We start from the raw sequence: 27,409 nt of genomic DNA, 5'->3' as shown, positions 1-27,409 counted from the left end.
GCCTGTTCATTCTGTGGTCGTTTCCCAGGTGGAGTCCTGTCCACCCCTGTTTGTGCTGTTTAACGACACCAGGGAATGTTAGGACATGTATTTGCAATGGCTGATACAGCACTTTGCTGCTGTTTGGGTTTCTGATGTTGCTCTCTCCAGTGGTCACTATTCATTTCTCGGGCTTCCCCAAAGACTTTTTGCTACTAAAGAAGCTGGCTCCCATCTCAAATCCGATTGCCTCATGTTCGAGGAGATGTGTTCATTGCTGTCAAACTATTATTCACAATGATTCTGTGTTGTCACATTGTGCCTTAAGTTCCATAAATACCACAAGCAACCAGGTCAGTCATACCACTCGTGGGAGACAGATTTGCAAGGACCGAGTTCATGTGATTTCAATTGCGTCTTGCAAAACCTCATATGTGGATTCCTTGATTCGTGGTGTGGTGATCCAATTGGCTCCCGATGTGGAAGTACAAACTGCGTCCCCAAGCTGGACGATCCTTTTTTGGACGATATTTTTAAAATGGCAGATTCTTTCGAAATTTCACAAGAAGCAAATGAACGCCTTAGGGCTTATCCCCAGATAGCTGTGGTTCATCCTCCATCAAGGGGTCAAAATTCTCGTATGTCCATTTCCCAATGACAGTGTCGTGGTTCACCACTTTCAAAGGTGTCAGTAGGCTCTGAGCAGCCACTCAAACCATGTCAGCATAAGCAGTGGAGGCTCCCATCTTGTCTTGAATGTTTCACGATGTACCAGCGTGCAATCTGTTCAGCCTCACTCACCACTTGCAGAAAGGTATGGTCTGTGAACTCCAGGCCATTCTTCCCTAGGACAGTCCACCTGATACCAAGTTGTTTATTGATCTTGTGACTCTAAATTAGGATGTTTGTTTCCAAGCAGACACAGAAGCAACAGTTTCCCTGGTGAACCTCACAATGTATGCTCGTCTGGGCTACCCAGCATTGACCTGTCCTCCTGCAAGTTGGTTGCATAAGTTGACAGCTCCATTCCCCTCAGAAGTCAGTTCACAACTGCGGCAGCTTACAAGTAGGTTACATAGAATAACACCAAAATAAAAATTTATTTGCAAAGAAAACGCACCATTTACAACAACAAAACACACTGCATAAACAAGTGTCTGTTGACATCAAAATGTTTCAGACTATGCAATTCTTTTTAACAACAAACTACTTTTGATGCGTCTTTCTTGTGAGCCTCATTTTGATGAGCATGATGTCACAACTGTTTACATTTCTAACAGTTTGCTGGAAAAGTTGTGAATGGTGATTTGAGAAGCATTACTTTCAAAGTAAATTTCCTTTTACGCGAAATAAATTATGTTGCATGTGATGAATTTCTTAAATCACGGAATGTTAGACACTCATTCCAACTTAACGCTGAAGACCAGCCACTTAGAGAAAATTCAGGCCCAGAAGACCAGTCATTTATGCCAGTGTTTAAAATTCTACTGGCACATTTGTGTTTAATATATCTGTAAGGGTAAAACGTGCTAAAAAAAGACCAAGTTTCAAAGTTTGTCTTTCATATTTATTTTGGTTATTTCATAGATTACAAATTATTCAGTAACAATGGCAACAAGTATAATTATCCTTTTAACGAAATGTGCAAACTGAGTTCTTGAGCAATTGCTCATGTAATTGGCTTGTCTATGGAAAAGTCGAAGTGCTGTACGGAACACGTATTTATCCAGGTAACCCATGAAATGTTCATTAACAGCAGTGAAATTTGTAATTGTGCTTGTCTGAAATTTTCAGCTGCTGCAGTTTAAGCTGTGCACTTAGGATCCTGCCTAACCACACACTCGGAAAAACAGCAAACAATTTTTGACAACTAATATTATAAGTGAAAGCTTAGCTTTTCTTGTAGTTATACTTTGTTAATTTAAACTATTGACTTATCCTATTTGTGTGCTCACACTGCTTAACAAAGATGTTGTTATTGGCTGACAACATCACGAGTCCTATGCCTGTAATATCTGCTGTCGTTGGATGGCGAGATCACATGACATGAGCTATGGTTGGCTGATAAAAACACGTTCAATCTCAACTTCAGTGCTTCAGAAGCTACATTGCTGTATTTGATGGAATTTGTTTGGATCTCTTCAAAATACAAAAATATGCATTTTAAATGGTGCCACACAGCAAAGATCTTTTCAAAATGTGCACTTTTTTCTGTGTTTTGTTTCCATAATGTTGGGAAGTTCTATACCTGCGCATAAAACAGTCACCAGTCAAAGGATTACTAAGTTTCACTGCTCCTATGGGAAGTATATTGTCACTTAACAGAGAAAATATGTGCTTTCATCAGGCGTGTGGCTTATTTTGACCCAGGAAATAGTATATTTTCACCAGAGAAAATGTGTATTTTTAACCGGCACATCCGCAAAAAACATAGATTTTTTTTTTCTCGTCTGCGTATACAACTGCAACATTTCTGGCCCTCTTTTGAATCTGTCAAACCTAGTCTGGGATGCAATACCAATTTCGAGGTGCATATTTATGTACATACAGATGCAGTGTCCTGTTTCTGTTCGGCACATCTGCTTCTGGTCTTTCTATGGACGGCGGTTGAGCTTGAACTCAATTGCCTTCATGAAGCTGGGGTAATTGAACTTGTCAAAACTAATGCTTGGGCTACACCACAGGTAGCGGTTGAGAAGCCAAATGGCTACCTCCGGCTCTCTGGAGATTTTGGGTCAACAATCAATGCCCGTGTCACCAGTGAATATTTTTCTAAGATTGACCTGACCAATGCTTATTTGCAGATCCCACATTATGGTCATCAGTATTGACTTTGGCTTGTACAAATATGAGCATTTGCCCTTTGGGATCTCTCCCACTCTGACAGTCTTACAGAGTTACCTCGAACAGTTAACTATTTCCATTCCCCCTTGTATGCATTATCTAGACGACTCAATTATTACGAGTGCTAAGCGCCAAGACCACCTGCTCCACCTCTGCACCCTCTTTATTACATTGTGTGACGCAGGGCTCAAATGCCGCCTATACAAATGTCAGGTTTCTTTTCCAAGAGCAAGTGGAATACCTCGGACACTTGCTCAACAAAGAAGGGATTCAGCCCACTGACTGCACTGTTTTGGCTATTGATTCACTCTCATATTCCTAAAACCTACAGGGGCTGCGGGCTTTTTAGGTAAGGTGAATTATTATTCTATGTTCCTCCACCAAGCAGCATATTTTATGAACCCACACAACGAGTTGCAGAAAAAGAGCATTCCGTTCGGCAGTTGGCTGCCTGTGAGCGCTCTTTCATCCAGCTGAAGCACACGTTACACTCAGCACCCTGCCTTACACCCTTTACTGCATCGTGTCCCTTGTGCTGGCTGATGACACTTCTCCCTACAGCATTTGTGCAGTGCGGTCGGACTGCAACAATGATGGTACTGAGCAACCCATCATTTATACACTGAAGACAATGCCTACCCAAAGAAATTACTCACAGATCGAGAAAGAGACTTTAGGGGTGATATTTGCCATTAAGAAATTCCATATGTATCTCTTTGAGACTGAATTTACCCTCATTACTGACCACAAACTGTTGGTTGTGCTCTTCTTGGGTTACAGAGGGGACGGCTCAGAGGCTCCAGAGTTGGGCTGTTTTCCTTAGTTCTTACAATTACACCATTAAGTACAAGCCTACTATGCAATATGCAAACACGGATGAACTCTCTCATGTACTCTTAGGATCAGACCCAGCATTTGACCAACAGGAGCTCTTCCAGTATCCACACTAATGTAGAACGTCAATGTGCCGTGATCTTGTCTTACGGTGTGTCATGTACTACGTGGGAGGCCCACTTTTTTTTCCAAATCAGATAATCCAGAACTCTGTGCCTGCGCCCATCTTTCACACCATTTGTTTGTGTCTCCGATGTTCTCATGCTGGTTTTGGAGGGGAATAGGCACCGCAATGTCATCCCAACTACCTTACACCCTCATATCTTGGAACTCCTCCATTGTGGACACTGAGGTATGTCACAGATGAGAGCCCTTGTTAGCCGATATGCCTACTGGCCTTGACTGAACAAAGACGTGGAGGCTATGGTGTGCAGTTATTTGGTGTGTGTCCAACATCAAGCTGCTGCTCCTGTGCCCCCCCCCCCCCCCCTTTGCCCATGGGACCGCATTCAGCTGGACTTTGCTGGTCCCTCTTTGGGCTCTATGTGGCTCATTGTCACGGATGCTTAATCTGACAACCCCTACGTGATTAGCATAGCGTCCATCACTATGACCATCAAACTCGTTGCACTTGCCCAAATTCTTTCCATCAAAGGGCTTCCCCGCACCCTTGTGTCTGACAGTGTACCCCAATTTGTGACGACAGCCTTTGAATAGTTCTGCAATGCCAATGGCATTAAACACCTGTTCAGCCCGCCTTTTCGCCCCTGCACCAATGACGATGTGGAGCGAATGGTGTGTACATTTAAACAACAAATGTTGAAATCAGTGAGCATATCCACCACGGCACCAGCATGCGCAGTGTCTGTAGGTGTACAGGACCACCCACGTCCATGACTGCCAGAGCTCCTCAGTAGGTGACAACCACATACTCTCCTCCTCCTCCTCCTCCTGCCACGACAGCCCTCAAAACCCATGATCCAACACAGTGGATGATACCCTCCAAATTCAGTGGTCTGGGCATTTTCCTGTGGACCAAAACCTTTGTGGGTGCCAGCTATGGTAGTTGATACTCCATGGGGTTTGGAGTGTCGACTCACCAACCAACACCATCCCTGCCTGCTGACTGTGCCAGCATTGGTGGGTCACTCATAGTTGGAGAGCCCACCATTGCAAACTCGTCAATCACACAAGTACAATTTGCAATACAAGGCATCATTGGCAGTTCCTATGTATGCATATTTGAAGATTGAGACCTCACCGCCTGATCCATTCCCTCAATAGTTGTCTCCCACACCGCTGTTCCCTAATGAATTGCCCGTCGTCCCGCTTTTTTTTTCCCAGCTGGCAGGCTCCTGTGCCAGAGCACGGATCGGGACACTTAACTGTGCCACCAGTTCACTTCCAAAATGTCCTCGCCTCAGTGCTAGGCGCAGGTCACATCCCACGCGTCAGCGTGATGGATGCATGCTTGTGTGAATGTGAGTCTGGCTAGAGCGGCCAGCAATAGTGGTCATGTGTGCATGAGGTGTGACAGCTTGTGTTCATTTGTGTGTGTTTTCCTTTCTTTTCTGAAGAAGGCTTTGGCTGCAAACTAACTTGTAACAGTCTTTTTTTTTTTGTGCCTGTCTGCAACTCAAAGTATCATCCTTATAGTAAGTAAAGATCCATCCTTTTCTTCATTGTTGATATTCCAACCTGGGCTTTCCGTTGTTATACATTATTTCATACAGTGTATACATAATTTCTGATAAATATAATGTATACTCATTAGTAGGAAAAACTGATTAATCTAATTGAGATGTTCTTTTTGCTAAGGAAAAATGGAGCCCATCTGATAGAGCGAAAATTCTGATGCATTTGAGTTCTGCTACTGGATACTATCTACATGTACTCTTCCGTTTGCAAGTAGATTATGACATGGATCTTCGGAGCATAGTTGATTTTCCAGCAATATTGGACAACACATTACATCTGCAAGGTAGGTTACCTATAGTGCATGTGTACCAACCTTTTAACCCTTAAATGCATGATTTTTTATTTCATGCTGTAAAAATCGCCATGTTTAGTTTATAGTGCCTACATTACGAAAAAAATATTGAAAAATTTTTTTAATTAAATTAACAAAGCATTATTGTTGACAATCGCTACAAATGCAGAAACAGACCCAATTTCAAATCTATTGTAAAGACACCTGAATTAACTGTCTACACCATATCTACTTACGTTTTCAAAATAAAAAAGTAATTTTCAAACCCACAAATTGGTGCACAAATACAAAAAAAAGTGTCTACTTTCTGCCAAAACACATGCACGGCAGTACATCCTCACAGCTGATTGTCGAACTGTTTCTGTTCATTCTGCCATTTATGATCGCTATGAAGACCTAGTAGCAGCTTAGCAGCTGCAGTAGTGTGTATACACTTAACTACATAACGAATGTGTCACAAAATGTTGCTCAGTATAGGATACATCGAAGAAATGAAGTCTATAGCTGAACAGCTACACTATGCGTGAAAGGGTTAAAAACATATTGCTTTAAATGAAAGTTGTGTTCTTCCTAAACTATGGATTACTTAGATGATAGAAGCACCCAGAAAGAACCTTTATCATGGAACAGTACAAAAGCGGCAAAGATATACTTAAGGAAAGAAATCACACTTTTCGTTCCCTCATCAGTATGATTTCTGCTGTGCAGTAGTTTACAAACTGTCTCAGAATTTATACCTGCTGCACTGCTCATCATTTCGGAGTTAAATTGTACGGATGTCTCATTGATGTGTCTGTGTACTTTCCCTTTCCATCTCTTCAGTTTTTTAGTCAGATGTGAGGAATGAGAAAAGAACTGGTTGTTATAAATTGTTGTGTATTGGAACAAAAATTACAAAACGGGAAGTCCCACTATTCCACATAGTTTCTGCTATTTCGTAGTCAATTGTAGTATGGATGGGAAGTTTGGTGAGTCCTGCGTAATGTGGGTTGCTGGAATGTGTATGCAGTCATTGAATGGGAAACTGGTACACTGCTAATCATATTCAAACCACTTGCATCCCAGCACCTTCTTAAATGATCCTGCCGTGTGGAAATCACATTGTGAGAGATATGACATATCTAACATTCCTATAGGGAATCAATATAATGGAAGGAAACATTCCACGTGGGAAAAAATATATATAAAAACAAAGATGAGGTGACTTACCGAACAAAAGCGCTGGCAGGTCGATAGACACACAAACAAACACAAACACACACACAAAATTCAAGCTTTCGCAACAAACTGTTGCCTCATCAGGAAAGAGGGAAGGAGAGGGGAAGACGAAAGGAAGTGGGTTTTAAGGGAGAGGGTAAGGAGTCATTCCAATCCCGGGAGCGGAAAGACTTACCTTAGGGGGAAAAAAGGACAGGTATACACTCGCACACACGCACATATCCATCCACACATACAGACACAAGCAGACATATTTAAAGACACTTTAAAGACACTTTAAATATGTCTGCTTGTGTCTGTATGTGTGGATGGATATGTGCGTGTGTGCGAGTGTATACCTGTCCTTTTTTCCCCCTAAGGTAAGTCTTTCCGCTCCCGGGATTGGAATGACTCCTTACCCTCTCCCTTAAAACCCACTTCCTTTCGTCTTCCCCTCTCCTTCCCTCTTTCCTGATGAGGCAACAGTTTGTTGCGAAAGCTTGAATTTTGTGTGTGTGTTTGTGTTTGTTTGTGTGTCTATCGACCTGCCAGCGCTTTTGTTCGGTAAGTCACCTCATCTTTGTTTTTATATATATTCCTATAGGGAAGATTTTCAAACACAAATCGTGGTAGTTCGGCCAAGTACTGTCTGTCTGCATTACACTGCAGGGCTTGGCAGTGTATATGCTGGCATTCAGAATTTGCACAGTGTTACCTTATGGATTGTGGTAATTGATATATACTTTACAAAAATGTTTTAGGAGTTGGATCATGATAACTGTTATTTATTGCTGGGTGATATGTACACACAGCATTGTGATGGATCTTTTCTTCATCAGTCAATGAGTTACACACTTTAGAATGAAATTGCAGTCCATTATCAAATAGTTTGGTTGAATGGTCTTTAGATTGTAGACACCTTGGTATCCTGACATAAGTCACATTATCTTATAATTTTTTTGTACTCGCCAAGATGTTACCAAAGATCACTTGTTTCTCAATTTGTTGTAAGCATTCCTCTGGACCAAAACGTCCAAAACTGATAAGGGTATATTTCTACACCCACATACATACTCCACAAACCGCCATGTGGTGCTTGGTGCAAGGTACCTTGTAGTGCTATTAGTCGTTTTCTTTCCTGCTTCACTCCAGAATAAGTGAGGGAAAACAGCTGTATAAGCTTCTTTACAAGCCCTAATTTCTGTTATCTTTTCTGTGTGATTTCTATGCAAAATATATGTTTGCGGCAGAAGAATTGTTCTGCAATTGGCTTCAAATGCCGATTCTCTAAACTTTCTAAATAGTTGTCCACGAAAAGGACATTGTCTTCCCCCTACGGATTTCCACTTGAGTTCACAAAGCACCTCTGTTATACTTGCGTGTTGGTCGAACCTGCCAGCCTGCCATTGAATTGCTTTGATGTCGTTTTTTAATCTGACGTGGTGAGGATCCTAACACTCTTAAACATGAAATATAAAACTTCAACTGTTCCTTTGCTGTCTTCTGTAGCCACACCAGACAGGCCAGTGAGTTACTGGATAGAAAGCCTCCAACCCACTTAGTGATTTCACGTGAGACTAGAATTTTCTCAAGTTCTCAGCAAGACCTTTGACTAAGGTATGCTTGTGATAGTTTTTTTATGCTTTGCACATTATCTTTTTAAAGGCACACTAATTTCTGCTAGCTTTTGCCTTCTGTCGTTCGGGTGTTCTTTTTTGAACTGAGAATCCAAAAGTGTCCGATTCCTCGCCATTAATCCACTTGCTTCGCACATATTTCTCCAGAGCATCATTTACAATCCCTTTAAACTTTGACCATAATTCCTCTATGTCCATCATATTGGAAGTAATTGATGTCCATTCGTTACCTAAGTGGGATGCTATTTAATCATATTTTCAATATTGTGTTTTGGCTTGCAAAGTCTCCACAATTCCTAGTTTTAAGTCTGTGCTACAATACAAGATGTCGCCATAAATTAAGTAATATTATTGAATTTTAGTTTCTGTTTCATATTGATACATTGTTTTGATCATTTTTAATATCTCATCTGCTTCTTGCTCTGCTTTGATATTACATAGAGAAGTATGAATTTTTGACTCTCCATACATACCTCTTATAAAATTAACCTTGATCTCTCTTCTCTGACACATGGGATCTCAGTACAAACATCTTTTAAATATTGCAGAAGATGTGAGAAAGCATCAGGCACCACATTTATTCCATCAGGAATTTACTGGATATCACAGCTGAATCCCTGGAGGGTGATGACCCATCTAGCAAGTCGTATATGTATTAATTTGCACTGAAGGAGAAGGGATAATGCCCTATAATTTGTTTGAGCAATGCTGGGCTGCCCAACCATAAAATAGCAGTACTAGTCAAAGCCTTAAAAAATCGCAAGTGCTTCGTGCTCTGTCTAACAATATTTCCTTTCCCACACTGACAAAACTTGACTTGCGAACGTGATCATATGACGTTGTTCCTGATCATTTTCACTGAGTAGTTGATATAAAGTGGCTCCCAAGTCCAGATACTGTAGTGTCTCTCTCAAGATAGAATGATATATCAAGGTCTGCTGGTGCAGTAGTGGAGCTTCTAAGAATTGCTTCTTGATATCATCTAACGCTTCCTCTTGGCCAGTTCCCAAGTGCAAACTGAATTCTTCCTAGTTAATTGCAGTAAAGCAAGCAGTAACAAGCCATACACTTTTAAGAAAATGCTTGTAGTATCCACAAAAACTGAAATATGATTAAAGTTGGTTTTTACAGGTTGGTAGTGAAAAATTTTGAATTGCTCCTAATTTCTTCAGATCAGGCTCAGTCCTGCAGACAAGATGGCATGTCTCATGAATTGCATCTTCTTGCAAATTTAAAATTTTTCAGAATGAGTGTCACTGCAGCAGATTTAAATGTTGTTAAATCTTTATTTAGTGTATTTTTGTGCTCCTGCCATGACATGGATACAGTCAAAATATCACTGACAAACACTGTTACATTCTGCAAAAGCTTCTCCCCAAGAGTCACGTCCAAAGGTCAAACAAATGCTGCTAATGAAATGTTTAAACCGAATGTAATCTGCTTGAAGTTGTAGCATCTTCTGTTGTGCAAGAATGCATTAACTTTCAATTTCTTGCCTCCAGTTCCAACTTCCAATAATATTTGTCACGTCCAAATTATTAAGATAGATCTCGCTGAGGCTGAGTGACGTGATTAGTCCAACGTAGTTGTCTTCTTTTTTTTTAATTACACTAGTCAACAGCAATTTTGCATTTGGGATGTGATACATCAACTATTATTATTTTGGTGTGTAGAATCTGAATATACCTCTCAAAATGTTCTAGCATGTATCATTTTTGAGTTTTTAAAGGCTTTTTATTTTTCGTATTCAGTATTTCACGTTTTGCTGTTCTTCTGTTTTGATGTTCAATTGTTTGTTTTTTGTTTCCATAGGAGAGCTAGAAGATCTACAAATCATCAGTAAATGTTAAGTGTGTTTCCTGTGAAAGATAGTGCAAATTTTTCTGTTTAGAATTCACTCTAAGAAAAATGGCAACTAGTAAATCTCGTTGCTGTCTAAACCACCCCAACAACTTTTGTTATGTGTGTGGGAAATTCACTGGAAAAGCCCAAAGAAAACCAATCACTGATTTGGTTAAGAAGGCATATAAATTGTATTTTGATTGTCCTGTTGGTGATCAAGATAAAAATTTTGCACCTCACATTGCCTGCATAACCTGTACTGCAAACTTAACCAAGTAGTTGAAAGGAAAATACCGAACCATGCCGTTTGCTGTTCCGATGGTGTGGTGTGAGCCTAATGACCATTATTCAGACTGTTACTTCTCTCTTACAAATATTCTGGGACATTCAAGCAAAACTAGACATAAAATACAGTTTCCGAATGTATTGTCAGTGCATTTGCCTGTGCCCCATGATAAGGGGTTGCCTTTTCCTGTCTGTAACTTGAAAGCCACAGAACCAGATACCATGTCAAGTGAATCAGAAAGTATTGAACATATAGAAGAGTACTGTCTTCAATATTATGACACTTTGCCTCAGCTCTTTAATCAAAAGGAATTGAACAATTTGGTTCGCCATCTAAAACTTTCGAAACAGCAAGCTGAACTCTTGGGGTCGAGACTGCAACAGTGGAACCTTCTAGCTCCAGGGACAAAAATTTCCTGTTTCAGATCAAGAGGTGCTTCCTTCGTTCAGTATTTCAATATGCAGAATTCAATGTTTGTATGTAGAGACGTCAATGATAATGCAGACAAACAGAAGCTAAACGATGTCAAAGTTAGCGTAAGGAGGGCTATGCGTGAAGCGTTCATTGAATTCGAAAGTAAAATTCTATGTACCGACTTGACAGAAAATCCTAGGAAGTTCTGGTCTTACGTTAAATCAGTAAGTGGCTCGAAACAGCATATGCAGACACTACGGGATGATGATGGCATTGAAACAGAGGATGACACGCGTAAAGCTGAAATACTAAACACCTTTTTCCAAAGCTGTTTCACAGAGGAAGACCGCACTGCAGTTCCTTCTCTAAATCCTCGCACAAACGAAAAAATGGCTGACATCGAAATAAGTGTCCAAGGAATAGAAAAGCAACTGGAATCACTCAATAGAGGAAAGTCCACTGGACCTGACGGGATACCAATTCGATTCTACACAGAGTACGCGAAAGAACTTGCCCCCCTTCTAACAGCCGTGTACCGCAAGTCTCTAGAGGAACGGAGGGTTCCAAATGATTGGAAAAGAGCACAGATAGTCCCAGTCTTCAAGAAGGGTCGTCGAGCAGATGCGCAAAACTATAGACCTATATCTCTTACGTCGATCTCTTGTAGAATTTTAGAACATGTTTTTTGCTCGCGTATCGTGTCATTTCTGGAAACCCAGAATCTACTATGTAGGAATCAACATGGATTCCTGAAACAGCGATCGTGTGAGACCCAACTCGCCTTATTTGTTCATGAGACCCAGAAAATATTAGATACAGGCTCCCAGGTAGATGCTATTTTTCTTGACTTCCGGAAGGCGTTCGATACAGTTCCGCACTGTTGCCTGATAAACAAAGTAAGAGCCTACGGAATATCAGACCAGCTGTGTGGCTGGATTGAAGAGTTCTTAGCAAACAGAACACAGCATGTTGTTATCAATGGAGAGACGTCTACAGACGTTAAAGTAACCTCTGGCGTGCCACAGGGGAGTGTTATGGGACCATTGCTTTTCACAATATATATAAATGACTTAGTAGATAGTGTCGGAAGTTCCATGCGGCTTTTCGCGGATGATGCTGTAGTATACAGAGAAGTTGCTGCATTAGAAAATTGTAGCGAAATACAGGAAGATCTGCAGCGGATAGGCACTTGGTGCAGGGAGTGGCAACTGACCCTTAACATAGACAAATGTAATGTATTGCGAATACATAGAAAGAAGGATCCTTTATTGTATGATTATATGATAGCGGAACAAACACTGGTAGCAGTTACTTCTGTAAAATATCTGGGAGTATGCGTACGGAACGATTTGAAGTGGAATGATCATATAAAACTAATTGTTGGTAAGGCGGGTACCAGGTTGAGATTCATTGGGAGAGTGCTTAGAAAATGTAGTCCATCAACAAAGGAGGTGGCTTACAAAACACTCGTTCGACCTATACTTGAGTATTGCTCATCAGTGTGGGATCCGTACCAGGTCGGGTTGACGGAGGAGATAGAGAAGATCCAAAGAAGAGCGGCGCGTTTCGTCACTGGGTTATTTGGTAACCGTGATAGCGTTACGGAGATGTTTAATAAACTCGAGTGGCAGACTCTGCAAGAGAGGCGCTCTGCATCGCGGTGTAGCTTGCTCGGCAGGTTTCGAGAGGGTGCGTTTCTGGATGAGGTATCGAATATATTGCTTCCCCCTACTTATACTTCCCGAGGAGATCACGAATGTAAAATTAGAGAGATTAGAGCGCGCACGGAGGCTTTCAGACAGTCGTTCTTCCCGCGAACCATACGCGACTGGAACAGGAAAGGGAGGTAATGACAGTGGCACGTAAAGTGCCATCCGCCACACACCGTTGGGTGGCTTGCGGAGTATCAATGTAGATGTAGATGTAGATGTAGGTGTACAACATAATCCACAGGAGTGGCGACTATTTATTGACTCCAGTAAAACCAGCTTGAAAGCAGTGCTACTGAATGATGGCAATGCATTTCCATCTTTACCTTTTGCTTACACAGTAGACATGAAAGAAACTTGTGAAACCATCGCTTTGCTGCTTGAGGCAATCAAATATAAGGATCATGAATTGCAGCTTTGCTGTGATTTAAAAGTTGTTGCACTTCTTACAGGTTTACAGGCTGGATTCATGAAATACTGCTGCTTTTTGTGCCTTTGGGACATCTGTGACACCAAGAACCACTATACAGTCAAGGAATGGTCTATAAGGAAGTCATATGTTCCTGGAAATGTAAATGTGATCAATACTCTGTTGGTTGAGCCTGATAAAATCATTTTGCCTCCCCTTCATTTCAAGTTGGGCCTTATCAAGAACTTTGTAGAAGCTTTGGATAAAGAAGGTGAGGCCTTCAATCACCTAAAAGAAAAGTTTCCCAAATTAAGTGAGCTGAAAGAGGGTATAATTGTTGGATCACAAATAAGAAAATTGCTATAAGATCCAACCTTTGATACCAAACTCCCAGATATCCAATTAGCTGCTTGGTCTTCTTTTAAAGCAATTGTGAAGGGCAACAGAAAAGACAAAAACTATGTTACTATTGTGAATTATGTTTTTAGACAACTATAAGAACATGGGGCATAGAATGTTGCTTAAAATTCACTTTTTACATTCTCACCTTGATTTCTTCGCGGAAAGTTAGGGAGCCGTAAGTGATGAGCATGGTGAACGCTTTCACCAAGACATTCTTACCATGGAACTCTGTTACCAAGACCATTGGAACCCTTCAATGATGGGTGACTACTGCTGGAGTCTTGACAGGGGGTGTGATGAAACGGCAAACAAAAGAAGAGCTCCATCTTCGCATTTTTCAAAAACCAAAGACGATTAACGGTGAAAATATCTTCTGAACTAATTTGGACCTTTTATTGGCATCATGCCCGTATATACAGACAAAATAGTATTGATTTCAAACATTGTGAATGTGTATTTTTGTTTTTCTTAATTGTGTCAATTTTCACTATTACCATTTTTTATTCTGCTGTGTATCTAGGAAATGTAACATCATAGAGAAAAACTGATTTTACCCGTGTATTCAGCACCCCAAATTAGGCAAATCCACCCATTTACAAACCAGATTCCGGAAAAATGTTTAAATTTGTTAACTAGTGTTAGTGTATGTACCGGATTGCTGGATACAATTTCATTTTCAACCATTTGTGCAGCCATACCATCATTTGACATTGATGTCCTACCATAAATCCAGAATTATTTGAAAATTCCTCTGCTTGCATACATAAAACTTCTTGCAGTTCTTCCTTGTAGGATTTGGACAAATTACTAAATTTCTTGAATTTTTGACTTGCTCCCGAATTTCTTCTGTGACCACAGCATCCTTCGTGTAAACTGCCGTTTCGGTTCCATCGTCTAAGCTGTTCTTGATAATCCTAATCCTGACACTATGGAAGGTTCTTCTTCTTCTCTGACAAAATTAACCTCCAATTTGTCATTGTTATCACAGATGTTTAAGCATCCTCTTCCAAAATGAATGTCCATCTTCATTTGGTCAACCAGTCATTACCAAAAATCCAGTCCACACTTAAAGAGTCAGTAATCAGTACAGTCACATCAAAGTACCTTTCTAAAAATCTTGCACCTAATGTGCATCTGCCTAATAGCAGTATAATTTTTATGATCAGTTGCTGTCACTAAATGCACATTGTTTACAGGATATACTGGTATCTCTGCTGTTTCACAAAGCTGTAAGTATAAATCGAAGGATACAGCTGTAGCTGCACAAAGAGGCGGCTATTCAGCAGGCATTCATACATATACATCACTGTCTCGGTATGTTCTTTGATATCAGTATGGCATATAGCACTACATGGAGACACAGTATTCTCGTGCAACTCCATCAATGAGGCTTTTAGCCATCTCCTCATTTTCATTTTGTCCTTCCTGTCCAAACGCTTTTTTTATGTCCCGTGTTGGTGATGTGCTGTTGGATTGTTTTTAGCAGGACAATGATATTCCTCAGGGCAATCTTTTAATTGTTACCCTCTTTGCCATAATCATAAACAGTATCACAGGTATGGTAAGGAGACCTATACAATCCTCCTTATTTGTGGATGATTTTGCTGTTTTCTGTTCCTCCTCCATTGTTGCAACTACGGAGGTTAGAAGAGTGGGCTGCAAAGATGGGTTTTCAGTTTTCTGCAGATAAATGTGTAGTTTTCTTTTTCTTTCTTTCTTTCTTTCTTCATTTGGATCATCTTAAGGACCACGCACCAATTTCAGTGCTTCCTTCTTTGTTGTTCTTTCTTTTTCCTCCAGTATTCTTTCATCTTTTCACTATGTGCCCTTTTTCTCTCCTCGGACCATTTTGACCCAGTCTTCTTCTCCCTCGTACCTTGGAATCCTTCCAGTTTTAACACTTTCCTCTTGAAAATCTTTCTTTCTGTTGCATCTTTTTCACTTATGTCATTTCTTTCCAAATCTTTCCTAACTTCTTGAATCCAGGCTATTGTCCCAAAGATATTTAAAAATCTGTTTAGTTAACCTGTTGCTGTTCATTGTGTACAAGTGTCAAAAAAATAGCAGTCACTTCTTTCGTAATGTTTCATTTATGTTTTCTATGTTGCGATAAACTTCTTCATTGCTTCTCAATTTCCATACCTCTGTATTTTTTGGTGGCCCATGTATGTTTCGGATGATTTCTCGTTCTAGGACTTCAAGTTTCAGTACCTTGTGTTTTTATTTTAGTCATTCTCATTCTTTTTTGCTTTACCTGACTTGCATATGAGGTAAGCCAGTCTACATTTCAAAAGCTCAGTGATGTTCATGGGCCTCATTTTTGGCTCCAAACTGTCCTGGTTATCACACCTGAGAGACCTGAAACCAGAACCCAGAAAATGTCATAAAGTGCCTTAGCCACAGGTTTTGGAGAGCAGATTGGCCGTAGCTGCTCCAGTTTTATATGGCTTTTGTGCATTCACGGCTAGACTATGTATATATACAAGTCACCGAGGCCTTGTTAGCTGAAGATTTTTGACACTATAAGTACGTTCCTCTCAGCACCAACTTCACCTGCATGCCATACTGTTGGTGTTGTTCGGAATGCCTTTTCAAACAGTCGTCCACAACCAACAAAGCTGTTTGAGGTGTGTGTGTGTGTGTGTGTGTGTGTGTGTGTGTGTGTGTGTGTGTGTGTTTTAACTGCCTACCACCATGGTTATTGCAGAGGCCCAAAGTAATTTTAGGTTAGGTGCAGTACAGAAGGGATTTCACTACTGCGTATCTTTTTAATACATTATTTTATGACATTTTAAATGAGCACTTCTACTTTACACTGCTGTCTTTACGGATGGGTCAAAACAGGAGGACATCATTGGTTGCTCTGTTGTTGTGCCTGATCGTGTCCTCATAACCTGACTGCCTCTAGAGTTTACTGCCTTCAACATGGAGTTATGTGCAATCTTGCAGTCACTAGAGCAGATGACCTCCGCTTCAAGTGCTAAATTTCTTTTCTGTTCCAATTCTCTGAGTGCCCTTCAATCTCTACAACACTTATACCTAGCAGATAAAATAATCCAGAATATCCAGGACACCCTCCTCCAACTATAAAGGTTGGAGAAGGTGTCATCTATCTGCTGAGTACCAGGGCACGTGGGTATTGTGGGGAACAAAATGGCAGATGTAGCAGTCAAGGAAGTGTGTCATGTTCCTCAGTTATTTTGGTGTGCCACCCCTCTGCATATTATCTTCTTGCTGTTGAGATAAAGATTCATGCATCAACGGGAAGATGAGTGGCTGGAAATGACAGGTAATAAGCTGCACCTAGTACAGCCCATTAAGTGGTTGTATCGTGCCTCCACTCAGCCGCAAAGGCAGGTTGAGGTTGTTCTTACTAATCTTCACATGGGCCACAATCCTCTTGACGCATGGTTTCTTGCTCTGGTGCGATGACCCTTCAATGTGTGGCGCTTGTGGTGTACAGATCACTGTGTGTCGTATTTTACTAGACTGTTTTATTTTCGGAACAGAGGCCAGTGGCAGATTTGCTGGCAGATCTGCCCTCTGTTTTAAGTGACATTCAAACAAATGTGGTGAACCTTTTAAGGTTTTATGATTTGTCTAACTTGTTTCCAAAATTTTAGGGAGATGTTCCTATTGTGTTAATAGTTGACTGGCTCACCCACATTTTTTGTAAGTGGTCAGCCAGTCACATATCCCTATGCCATTGGTTTAGCTCCTCTGTCATTTTCCTGCTGTTTTCTTCCCAGGTTTAGTACCTTTCACTATTTTCCTTTGTTTTACAGCATATGATTTGGAGTGATTGTGTGGATCAATGCGTGTTTGATAGGAATGAGTGAGTAGGTGAGTGAAAATGCCAGTGCTATTAACCCCTTTTATCCATATTTGTATTTTTTAATATCTGTAAGCATGCTGATAACCTTGCCATTGAGTGTCCTTACTATCCAAAAACAAGCACATATGTAGCTGTGCATATCTTCACCCAGTGTTACAGAGATGCTTCCGGGAGTCAAATGGGAATCCCTGGAGGGAAGGTGACTTCCTTTTCAAGAAATATTTTTGAGAGAATTTAGAGAACCAGCATTTGAAGCTGACTTTAAATGATTCTATGCCCGCCAACATACATTTTGTGTAAGGACCGTGAAGAAAAGATATGAGAAATTAGGGCTCATATGGAGGCATATAGATAGTAATTTTTTCCTTGCTCTATTTGTGAGTGGTACAGGAAGGAAAATGACTAATAGTGGCACTTGGTACCCTCCACCACGCACCATATGAAGGCTTGCAGAGTATATAGATGTAAAATCACTTTAGGAATCTGGGACTACTAAGTTCAGTCACTGAAATAAATACATCATCTGTAGTTTGTACATCTTCTGTTAGTAGTTCAGCTTTAATATATCTCATTTAGTCATTTGAATTTGCAGAGATGACCCATTAAATTGTTCGCATGTTTCTGGAGCAGGTCTCAACCAAAAGTAAATTTAATTTACCAGTGTTTGCTCGTTTTGTCGGTGTCTGTCAATCAGTATCTCAGAGCAACGAATGATCCCGAAATTTTCTGTCTTCGATTACATGTCGGCTTTATCTTTCAAATCATTTTTCCTCCTCTTTGTCAGTTGAAGAACAATTATCATTGAGCATGTAATTCCATGAGTGTTCATCCCTTTGTATGTTATTGTATCGAATTCGATAGTCTTTTGTTGACTCCACAATGGGCACCCCCAATTATCTTGCCATGTTGCATTGCATCACTGAAAATGTTGATTGCAACATGTTGTGCCTTGATCTGATTCACTGGATATTCCTTCATTGTCAGTCTCTTTCAAACGATCAGCAACTCGTAAGAGCTTGTCAAAATCGTTGAACATTCACGAAACTAACTGTCTTCTTATTTTCCACTGCTAATAAAAACATACATACATATCGGCAATCGTGGACCCTGAAGACCATGTGCTGGCTTTACATTGTTCCTCCAGTAGACGAAGATTTTTTCACTTTGGATCCCCTTCTCATGGACACCCAGTCACTGAAGATGCTTCTTCAGTTCATGCTTACATTGCTTCCTTGGTCTTCCAATTGGACATGTTCCATCAGATTTTCACATAAGCACAGCTTTGGTCCGGCATGTCCCTGGCTTCCTGCCAATGTGCACAGCCAGGCTTATGCTCTGCGCTTTCATTTTCTGCACGATGTTAAATTTTTTCGTTTGATCAAACAGGTTCGGTGTTCTTTCTATGCCTCCAGGTGTTTTCTCTTTGTAGATTGATCGAAACATATTTCTCATGATTTTCCATTCAAAGACCAACAAGTTCTCTTCATCTTTTTTTTCATGGTGCGTAAGGTTTCTGCTCCATATAAATATACCAGCACTATCACTGCATTATAAGCTTTAAGTTTGGTCTTAACTGATAGATTTTTTGATGACATTATCTGCTTCAGATTAAGTTTTAGGCGCATTAACAATACATTGATTAATTTCTTGTTTCAAGTTATTGTGCCTTTTGAACCAGGTGCCAAGGTATTTAAAAATTTTGACTCTGGCTATGTTCCATATTCCAGCTTGTATGGGGCATTATTAGGCTCTTCTCTGGATACTTATACCGTTTCAGTCTTCTCCATACTAATCCTCACTCCTGTCTCATTGGCATTCCTTACTAAGTCATGTATGATTTCTGCCATCTTTCCTTTGACTCCACGGTTTCTTCTGCATATCCCAATAACTGTGTTCTTCCCTTTAGCTTCACCCCTCTGTGTTCTCCTTTGATTTCCGAAATTACTTTCTCCAGGATGAAAATGAAAAGCAACGTTGCAATGGTATCATCTTGTCTCACACTTGTCTGGTGTTGAATTTCTTGGATAGCTCTCCCTGGTGTTGCTGCACCTTGGCTTTTGTCTTGGCTGAACACATCTTCACCTAGTTAATTAGCTTCCTTGGTATTCGAAGCTCCCTCAGGATGAAACATGTACTCGGTCTGTGTATACTATCGTGTTTGAGAAATCTAGAAATGTTTTCAGGAACTGAAGGGTGAATTCCACAGCAAATGCTCCATCAAAATTATAATCAGATCATCATTGCTGATAGGTCCATCCAGATACTAATTCATTCCCAATGTTTTTGAAGAACATTATGCATTGACCCTTTGTTACATGGCAGTTGTGCATTGAAAATAATTTCTCTTTGAAGCACTGTTGTTTCTGTCACAACCGATACTTGCTGAGAAACCTATTTTTGAAGTCTGCAAATTTAGTATGTTAATCAGATGCACGGTTTCCTGTACTCGTGTTTTACACCAAACTGACTCATTCTCAATTCGTGCAAAAGCAGCTATAAAATGTTTCATGAAGTGAACTGTTTGTAATTTTTGTGTGGGTCAAACTCCTTAAACTGTCCTTGACCAAACAAATAATCGACAATAATACTTGTGCAACAACTCGTGCCACGATTTTCTTGCACGAGCGTTTGTATTATCTGTCAGATTAAGTTCGTATCAGCAAGCTTGTTACAAATTTTTATGTTCTTTATTGGTTCTCCCAGTTCGTGTACTTTTGATTCCATATTGGAGTTCTGTGCTTGCATACCTGATACTGCTTTAATAACTGCCTTTTTATTTTGTTCACGTGTATTTTTAATATGAACTACCACATTATTCATTGCTTCACTGTCCAGTAAAGCTTGTTTATGGTTTCTTGTTGAGAGTTTATCTGAGCCACTATATTAGTTGCATGTTCTTCTCTCTGTTGACAATTTGTCTTAATCTTGCGCATGAATTCGGATGGTCTCATGTCGAGTGATTCACTGCATTCTTTTGTAAATTTCATTTCGAATATCTACTACCTTTTGATCCAATCTATTTTCGATTTTTGACTGTGATCATTGAGTTTTTTGTTCTAATCTGGATCCGGTTTTTGACTACGCTCATCAAGTTTTTTGTTCAAACCATGATTATCATCATCTAGTTTTTTGAACAAAGTTGCATTGGTATTTTATGTTAAAATTGCATTAACACATCCTCCCTTTGTACATTATCAACACAGCTGTCACTGCCTCTTGCGACTCATTGTCGACATTCAAATTTGAACCTTCATTTTCAGTTGTGTCTACACTTCGAATTACGTTAACTAGCCCTGCTTCATTAACTACTTCCATTCAACACTATCCTGATTAACACTGTCATCTCTGTTAATGACATCACCATTTCTGATTAGACTCGCCATCGTTATTCAAATGCGTATACTGCACAGGCAATTTATAATCAAGGGAACAATTCATCTGTATTTTGTTTCCTATCCAAAGTTGTTTGGAAAAATGAGATACCACTGAAAATTCTAAATTCATATGTTGATGCTGGCAATGGAGTTTCAGGTCTGAAGATTGTTACAGGATGCGATGTCACAGGTCTCCGTATATATAACACGACCTGTAGGCGTGCAGTTGTAATGATGTCACACCTCCCTCCACTCCTAGGAGCTAATGTGGTGTTTTTTTTCCCCTGCTAACTTTTAGGGAGCAGACAGTGATGGGATTGATTGAAAACCATTCCTCATTTCAAACATTTTTAAATAGATTTCACTTTAATAACATCCCACAATGTAATGGTAATTGCTTCACACTGACTGTTAGAGCACAGTGTGTATAATTACACCAAAAACATACTTAATGAGCATGTAAGATGATGGTACACACGCGCGCACACACACACACACACACACACACACACACACACACACACAATCTTTACTGAACTGCTAGTCTACCACACCCAAGTGTGTGCCCCCGAACAACAACAGTTACTCATATCAGAATGCATTGTCAAGGGGCAACAGTTACTCTAAAATTCTGGACTTGACTTAAACAGCAGTAGCTGCAGTAACATTGTATTTAATCTTTGATGAAGCTAATCGATAAACGTACGACATACGTCCCAAAAAATAGCAAATATATTGACTTCCGGTAGGAGGATACAGGATCCTCATAGGCCTATCCTTCAGAGTATGTGTAAGACATGTTCAGCTGCTTTATATATTAGAGTGATTATTATTTTATTGATGTAACAGGTTTTCATCTTAAAACTGTGTATGATTTGATTGTGCTTTTGCACAAACCATGCGCAATGTGGTTTGATTGTAGATATTAAAATGCAGAAGACTAACTCTTCTTGGCTATTCCGTTGAAAGATTTTCTAATCATTTTACCCACATAATGCGTGTGTGTGTGTGTGTGTGTGTGTGTGTGTGTGTGTGTGTGTGTGTTTGGAACAAGAGACTCTGCATTGTCAGCATAGTTTTATTTTTGCTCCAGGTACAATGTCACCACCTCCTGAAATCACAGCAGAAGCGAAAGAGTGGGCGAGACAGGCGGCACACCGCTGCCTCGTGTACTTGGGAGATCTGAGTAGGTACAGTACCGAGCTGGAGCCTTGGCATTTGCATTTGGAACTTCCGTCAAGATATTATCTGCAGGTATAACTAATGGAAATATTTTTAAAAATCATATTATTTATCAAATTTAAGATTCAAGTAAAAGTTCTCGTGTGAAGCAGATTGCTCTGTTCACACACATCATCTTCCAAACAAATTGGATTCCTGTGACAAAACAGAGGCGTGGGGTTTAGGAAACAGAACTTTTGGGTATAAAGTAGGGAAGGCCTCTAGGTCATAGGAGACACAGCGCGATGGTGTGGGAGAGAAATTAGTAATGAAATTCTAACAAGAGGAGAGATTTGGAAAGAGGGTGTGCTGTACACTGTAAATATGTTTGGACACCAACATACGAGGGTTGCCCAGAAAGTAATGCACTGCACTTTTTTCCTTCAACAGTTCTTTATTGAACATAATGAGAATTACACACGCAAGAGAATGGTGTTTTATGTACGCACCCTATTTTTGCATATAATCTCCCATCTCGTTCTGTGGCCTTCCTCCAGCACGAAACGAGGGCATGTATGCCCTGTTGGTATCAATCCTTGTCCTGGTGCTTGACTGTGTGAATCATCTCCTCATTGTCCTTAAAATGTCTTCCACGAATGGCACTTTTAATGGCCCAAACAAGTGGAAGTCTGAGAGGGCTAGGTCAGGTGTGTCATGTATGACAACCGAGGTAGGTCTCGCCAATCACCGCAAATTGTGGAACTCCACCAAACTGCCTTCTGATGACCTCACCCTCCATGCCCAATGACTAACTGTACTTCTGTCGACAGCACATGGGTTTGCAACTTCTCCCCCCGGAATCTTTATAGAACACCTGATGTGAGTTAAACATCACAGATTCTTATGTGCCTAAGAAAACTAGGGTGCACAATATGCTTAGCTTTGTTCCTGACAATCTAGTAGAAATCAAAAATGTATAGCTAGTATCTCCAGGATCAAAGTAGCAGCTCTGAATAAATTTGACATAATGAATTTTGTCAAACTAATTGAAGCAAATTGAGAAAAGGGAGTCAGTTTCAGTGCTGCTTTTGGCTCCACTTACGTTTTATATGCATTAAAAGTTTAGAAATGGGTGTTAGCATTGCACAGTACTTTGGTACATAGTGAAATTGCGAAACACATCTTTCTCATAACACATCTAACAAGCAACTCCCTTCTCAGTTTGTCTGTGCTGACTGTGTCATATCTTTCCAATGCACTCTCAGTGTTTACACAGATTTATTTATGAAGGTTATTTACGATTGTTCAGTTGTATATTTAATATTTAACAGATGTTGCTAAATTTAAGTTAATGTGCCCACTTCTGTATGATTTATGTAATACAGTTTAGTATTGGATGGAATAATGGAATAACAACAATATGGAAAGGTTACATTGCTACTCAGCACATAAAAGGGTATTGAGTCACAGATAGGCACAATGAAAAAGAATACTAGGAAAATAAGCTTTTGAACAAAGTCCTTCTTCCAAAATAAAAATCACATAAGCACATCTCTCGCAAATACGGCAACTGTCTCAGAACTGCTTATAACTGCAATACATCATGGTGAGAGAGATTTCAAAATCAGATACTGGATTCTGTGATGATAGTGTTAGAAAGTTGTCTGAGGCTGAAGATAAAGTGATAATGAAAACTACGAGTGATACAGTAAAACCCACTTTTTACACTTTTCAGAGGACTGATCCAAAAAAGTGTAAATCACAGAAAGCATAGGAAACGCAACAAACTGAAATAAATAAATTACTCTTTATTGTCATTTTCTTTACATTGTTCAAAATATGAAAATAAAGCAATTTAAATTTTCCTATTTAGAAAAATCTTAAATAGTTTATTGTGTATGTGTCTTTTTAACAGCTGTTAGCTATAGTTGTCTATCCACAGTATACAAAGCATCAGTCACAAAGGCAGTGGCCAAGTGCTGACGCATGCAAATGTCCATGTGGGTTACCCTCGTCATTCTGAGCATATCCAATTGTGTAAATAAAACACAGAAGCAAAAGTCTTTCATGAAAACACATTAGAAAGATATACATGCTTTAATATGAGACTAATTATTCATAACCATTATGAAATTATGGAAAATAAAACTTGAAACACAGTACTGGTTAAAACATTGAAGCTGGCAGTCTTCGTAAACAGAGAACAATAGGCATGAAATCTACAGCTTGCTGCCAACAAGGAGGTCACTTGGTCAAGGGATCTCTTGCCTGAAAAAGAGTGCAGAAATTGTAATTATGTTGCGGAGCATCTTAAGGGGGAATGTTTAATGCCTGACATCAGGTCTTATCAACCCAAGACTGCACACCTAGTACGGATTACTATATTTCACGTGGAAGTAACAAATGATTCATGAAAGCCCATTATAGAGGTGGCCATCTTCAAAATCAGTCTTTATTTCCATAAACGACTGTAAAAATAAATTAAAATTGTTGGAGTACAATGCAATGAGCAGAAGGAAGGTTGTTGCTAGAGTCATTATCATCAGCTCGTGATCATTCTTAAGACAGTGACTCAGCATACTTCCCCACCCTTCTAAACACTGCAAACCTGTAGCACAGGTGACCATACCCCAACATGCTGAAATGAAAATCTTTCTAATTGTGCTAGTGCCATGTTACACGATCAATAACTTCGCCAAGGCTGACATTGAGCAGGAATACGATTTTCAGAAATCTGCATAAAAATCAATGTTAAAGGTCATAATACAATCAGAGAAGACTTAAAATGCAGGAAACATTGTAACACAGAATTGTTACTGATGGAAAAGCATTGTATTGAGAAAATAGGGCTTCTGTTGGCACCAACCAAAATGAACATAAAAAGTCTGCTAAAGTAAAATGTGGGGACATAAAAACGGGGTTGTACTGCAGTTCAGTTGATGAGGAAAAAACTTGGCTAAAAAGGGTAATCACGGAAGATAGACTGACAGCGGTAGCTCTAAGAAAGGCAACTGCAAAGAACGTGGGTAACAGAAGAAAACTTCGATTTATCAACAAAAGAAGGAAATACAAAAATGTTCAAGGAAGCAAAAGAATACAGCAGTATAACTCACTTAGAAATGAAATCAGTTACTTAAGGAAGCTAATTAAAGTGAAATGGCTTCAGGAAGAACATGAAGAAGGGCAGTTATAGTCTACAGGAAATTCATAACAACAATTGGATAATGTAAAAAAAAAAAAGGTCATGAAGAGACAGGAGATTATGGTTTCCCCTACAGTCCTTTCCATGTACAGGGGCATAGAGCAACATTCTGTTATTGCGCCCTACGTCCTGCAGGATGCAGAAAGGCTTGTCGGACAAGAATGACGTCCGTGGAAGAATCGGAAGGGGCTGGCAGGCTTGACCAATCCCATGTCAGCCCCCTCAGGGGTGTACAGCTGGAGGAAACAAGCATGGTGATGGCACCTGGGTCATGACAAAGTAGAGGAGGGCACCAGAGGGCACTCAGTTTCCACCATTGGCCCGAGAAGATGAAAGCATCCCAGGTGGAGGTGCTGCTTGGGAAGATCTGGTGGCACTTCCTGCTGTGGCTCCTCTGTTGTGTGGTCCTCAATGGATGGCCTAGAAACGGAGAACGATGAGTACTCAGCTGCGTATGACATGCTGGAGTATGAAGAAGGGAGAAAGGAAAGCTCTGGAGGTGGAGAGGAGAAAAAAGGGAGCCAGGGAAGTAGAGGGAAGTTGGATGTCGTTGTTGTGTGGAGCGTCTAGAAACGTGACAGGTGACGGAGATGGTTGGCCACATCACTACAGGCGATGGCAAAAATCTGGCGAGTGCCTTTATAGTTGTCTCCACACTGGTGGAATGGCAGTTAACAGTGTAGGGAAACCTGGAGTAGTCGTCGAGGACTGTCAACAGGTGGTGTCCAGAAGGGGGCCATTGAAGTTGAGATGAATTCCGTCCTAAACTGCAAAGGCACCAGCCACGGTGAGAGAGACTGGTTGGGTGCAGCTTGCTGCATTGCACATTTGTGACAGTTCCATATGAGGTGCTTGATCTGCCTGTCAATTCTGGGCCAGTAGACATAGCACCTGGTGAGCATATTGGTACAAAAGACATAGTTTCTGTGGTGCAGGATACACAGGATATCCGATCGAAGAGGTTCTGATAGAACCACCCATGTAGGGTTCTGGTCTGTTTGTAACACAGTGACACCATCCACAATAATTAGCCTGTGATGGAATTGAAAAAATAGTGCTGTAGGGATTAGAGTTCCAACCAAGTATCCAATTCGACCATCCCTCCAGGTTGTAGTGATGTATGTACTGAAATATTGTGTCCTTGCCCATGGCACCTCTGGTGTGGACTCTGGTGATGGAAAAGTGGTCCGTGGCTTGCTTGACGTCATCGTGTAGGTGGAAACAAAGGATCTCATATCGATTGTATGCCAGATAGGAGTCCATGAGTATCAGGGTATCAACGTTTGTATGCTGAGTAGCATTTTGGAAATGTATCTGCCGACAGAAAGAGCCCATCACAGGAGATGGTGGGCCATTCAATTGAGCAGCTTAATCGCTGGGCTGAAGAGTGATGTCAAAGGCTAGTGATCAGTGATTAAATCTAACTTGGCTCTGTAGAGAACAATGTCAAACGTTGTTAATTTCAAAAATGACCACGAGAACTTTGTTTTCGATGTGGGGCTACTTTTCTGGGCAGTGTTGAGTATTTTGGATGCATAAACATTTGGCTGTTCAGATCCATCAGTGTTACACTGCATTAAGACAGTGCCAAAGCCCCATTCAGATGTGTAGGCAGCCACCATAAACTGCTTTCCCTGATGGAAAGTGGTGAAGCAAAGTGCAGAGAGTGAGCTGTGAGGCCTCTTTGAGGGTCTGGAAAGCCCATTTTCAATCTCCCAGCCAAGAAAATGAGATGCCTTCTTTTTGATGATTGTCCATTGGGTAAGCAGTCTTTGCAGCATCAGGAATGAATTTACTACAGTAAATGATTTTGCCAAAGTAAGATTGTAGCTTCTTCTAGTTGGACCCCTTTAGCAGGTATTTGGTCAGAGACAAGGTTCACTGAATCATCAATGACAAACCCAGAAGCGGAAAAGGCGTCTAAGCCGAAAAGATGTGCTGTGTTTGTGCTGTGTACCTCCAGGAAGATGAAGTGCTGCACAACATTCTTGTAAGCCGCCTCAGTAGTAAATTAACCATTGATTGTAATTTTCTGCTTGTTATGCCACTGGGCAGCGAGCAGTTGGTTCGAACGACAATGCGCCTAGCTTGAGGTATGCAGGAAAGTTCAAGAGGGAAACTGATATTTCATTATCTATTTGTAGTTGAATGTCTCTGTTGCACATTGCAAGTGTAATGTAATGAACACTTTCTCTGATGCCACCATTACATTTTGAAAATCTAAGAGGATGGCATTAATATCCAAGTGATCATGTTGAGGCGAGTACTGGATCTAGGGGGGTCAACATACGGAA

General features: G+C 40.4%; 1 protein-coding gene across 1 annotated transcript in view; it reads left to right on the top strand.

The window, feature by feature from the left end:
* The window catches only part of LOC126412272 (nonsense-mediated mRNA decay factor SMG5), a 288,147-nt gene that overhangs the window by 46,805 nt on the left and 213,933 nt on the right, over positions 1-27,409 (top strand). The window contains exons 3-4 of the mRNA XM_050081780.1: positions 5,476-5,638; positions 21,846-22,006. Of these exons, the coding sequence (XP_049937737.1) occupies positions 5,476-5,638; positions 21,846-22,006 (324 nt within the window). The remainder of the gene's footprint in view (positions 1-5,475; positions 5,639-21,845; positions 22,007-27,409) is intronic.

Source organism: Schistocerca serialis, chromosome 7 (assembly GCF_023864345.2).
Source record: "Schistocerca serialis cubense isolate TAMUIC-IGC-003099 chromosome 7, iqSchSeri2.2, whole genome shotgun sequence".
Lineage (NCBI taxonomy): Eukaryota > Metazoa > Arthropoda > Insecta > Orthoptera > Acrididae > Schistocerca > Schistocerca serialis.
This window is presented reverse-complemented; position numbering and strand designations above follow the sequence as displayed.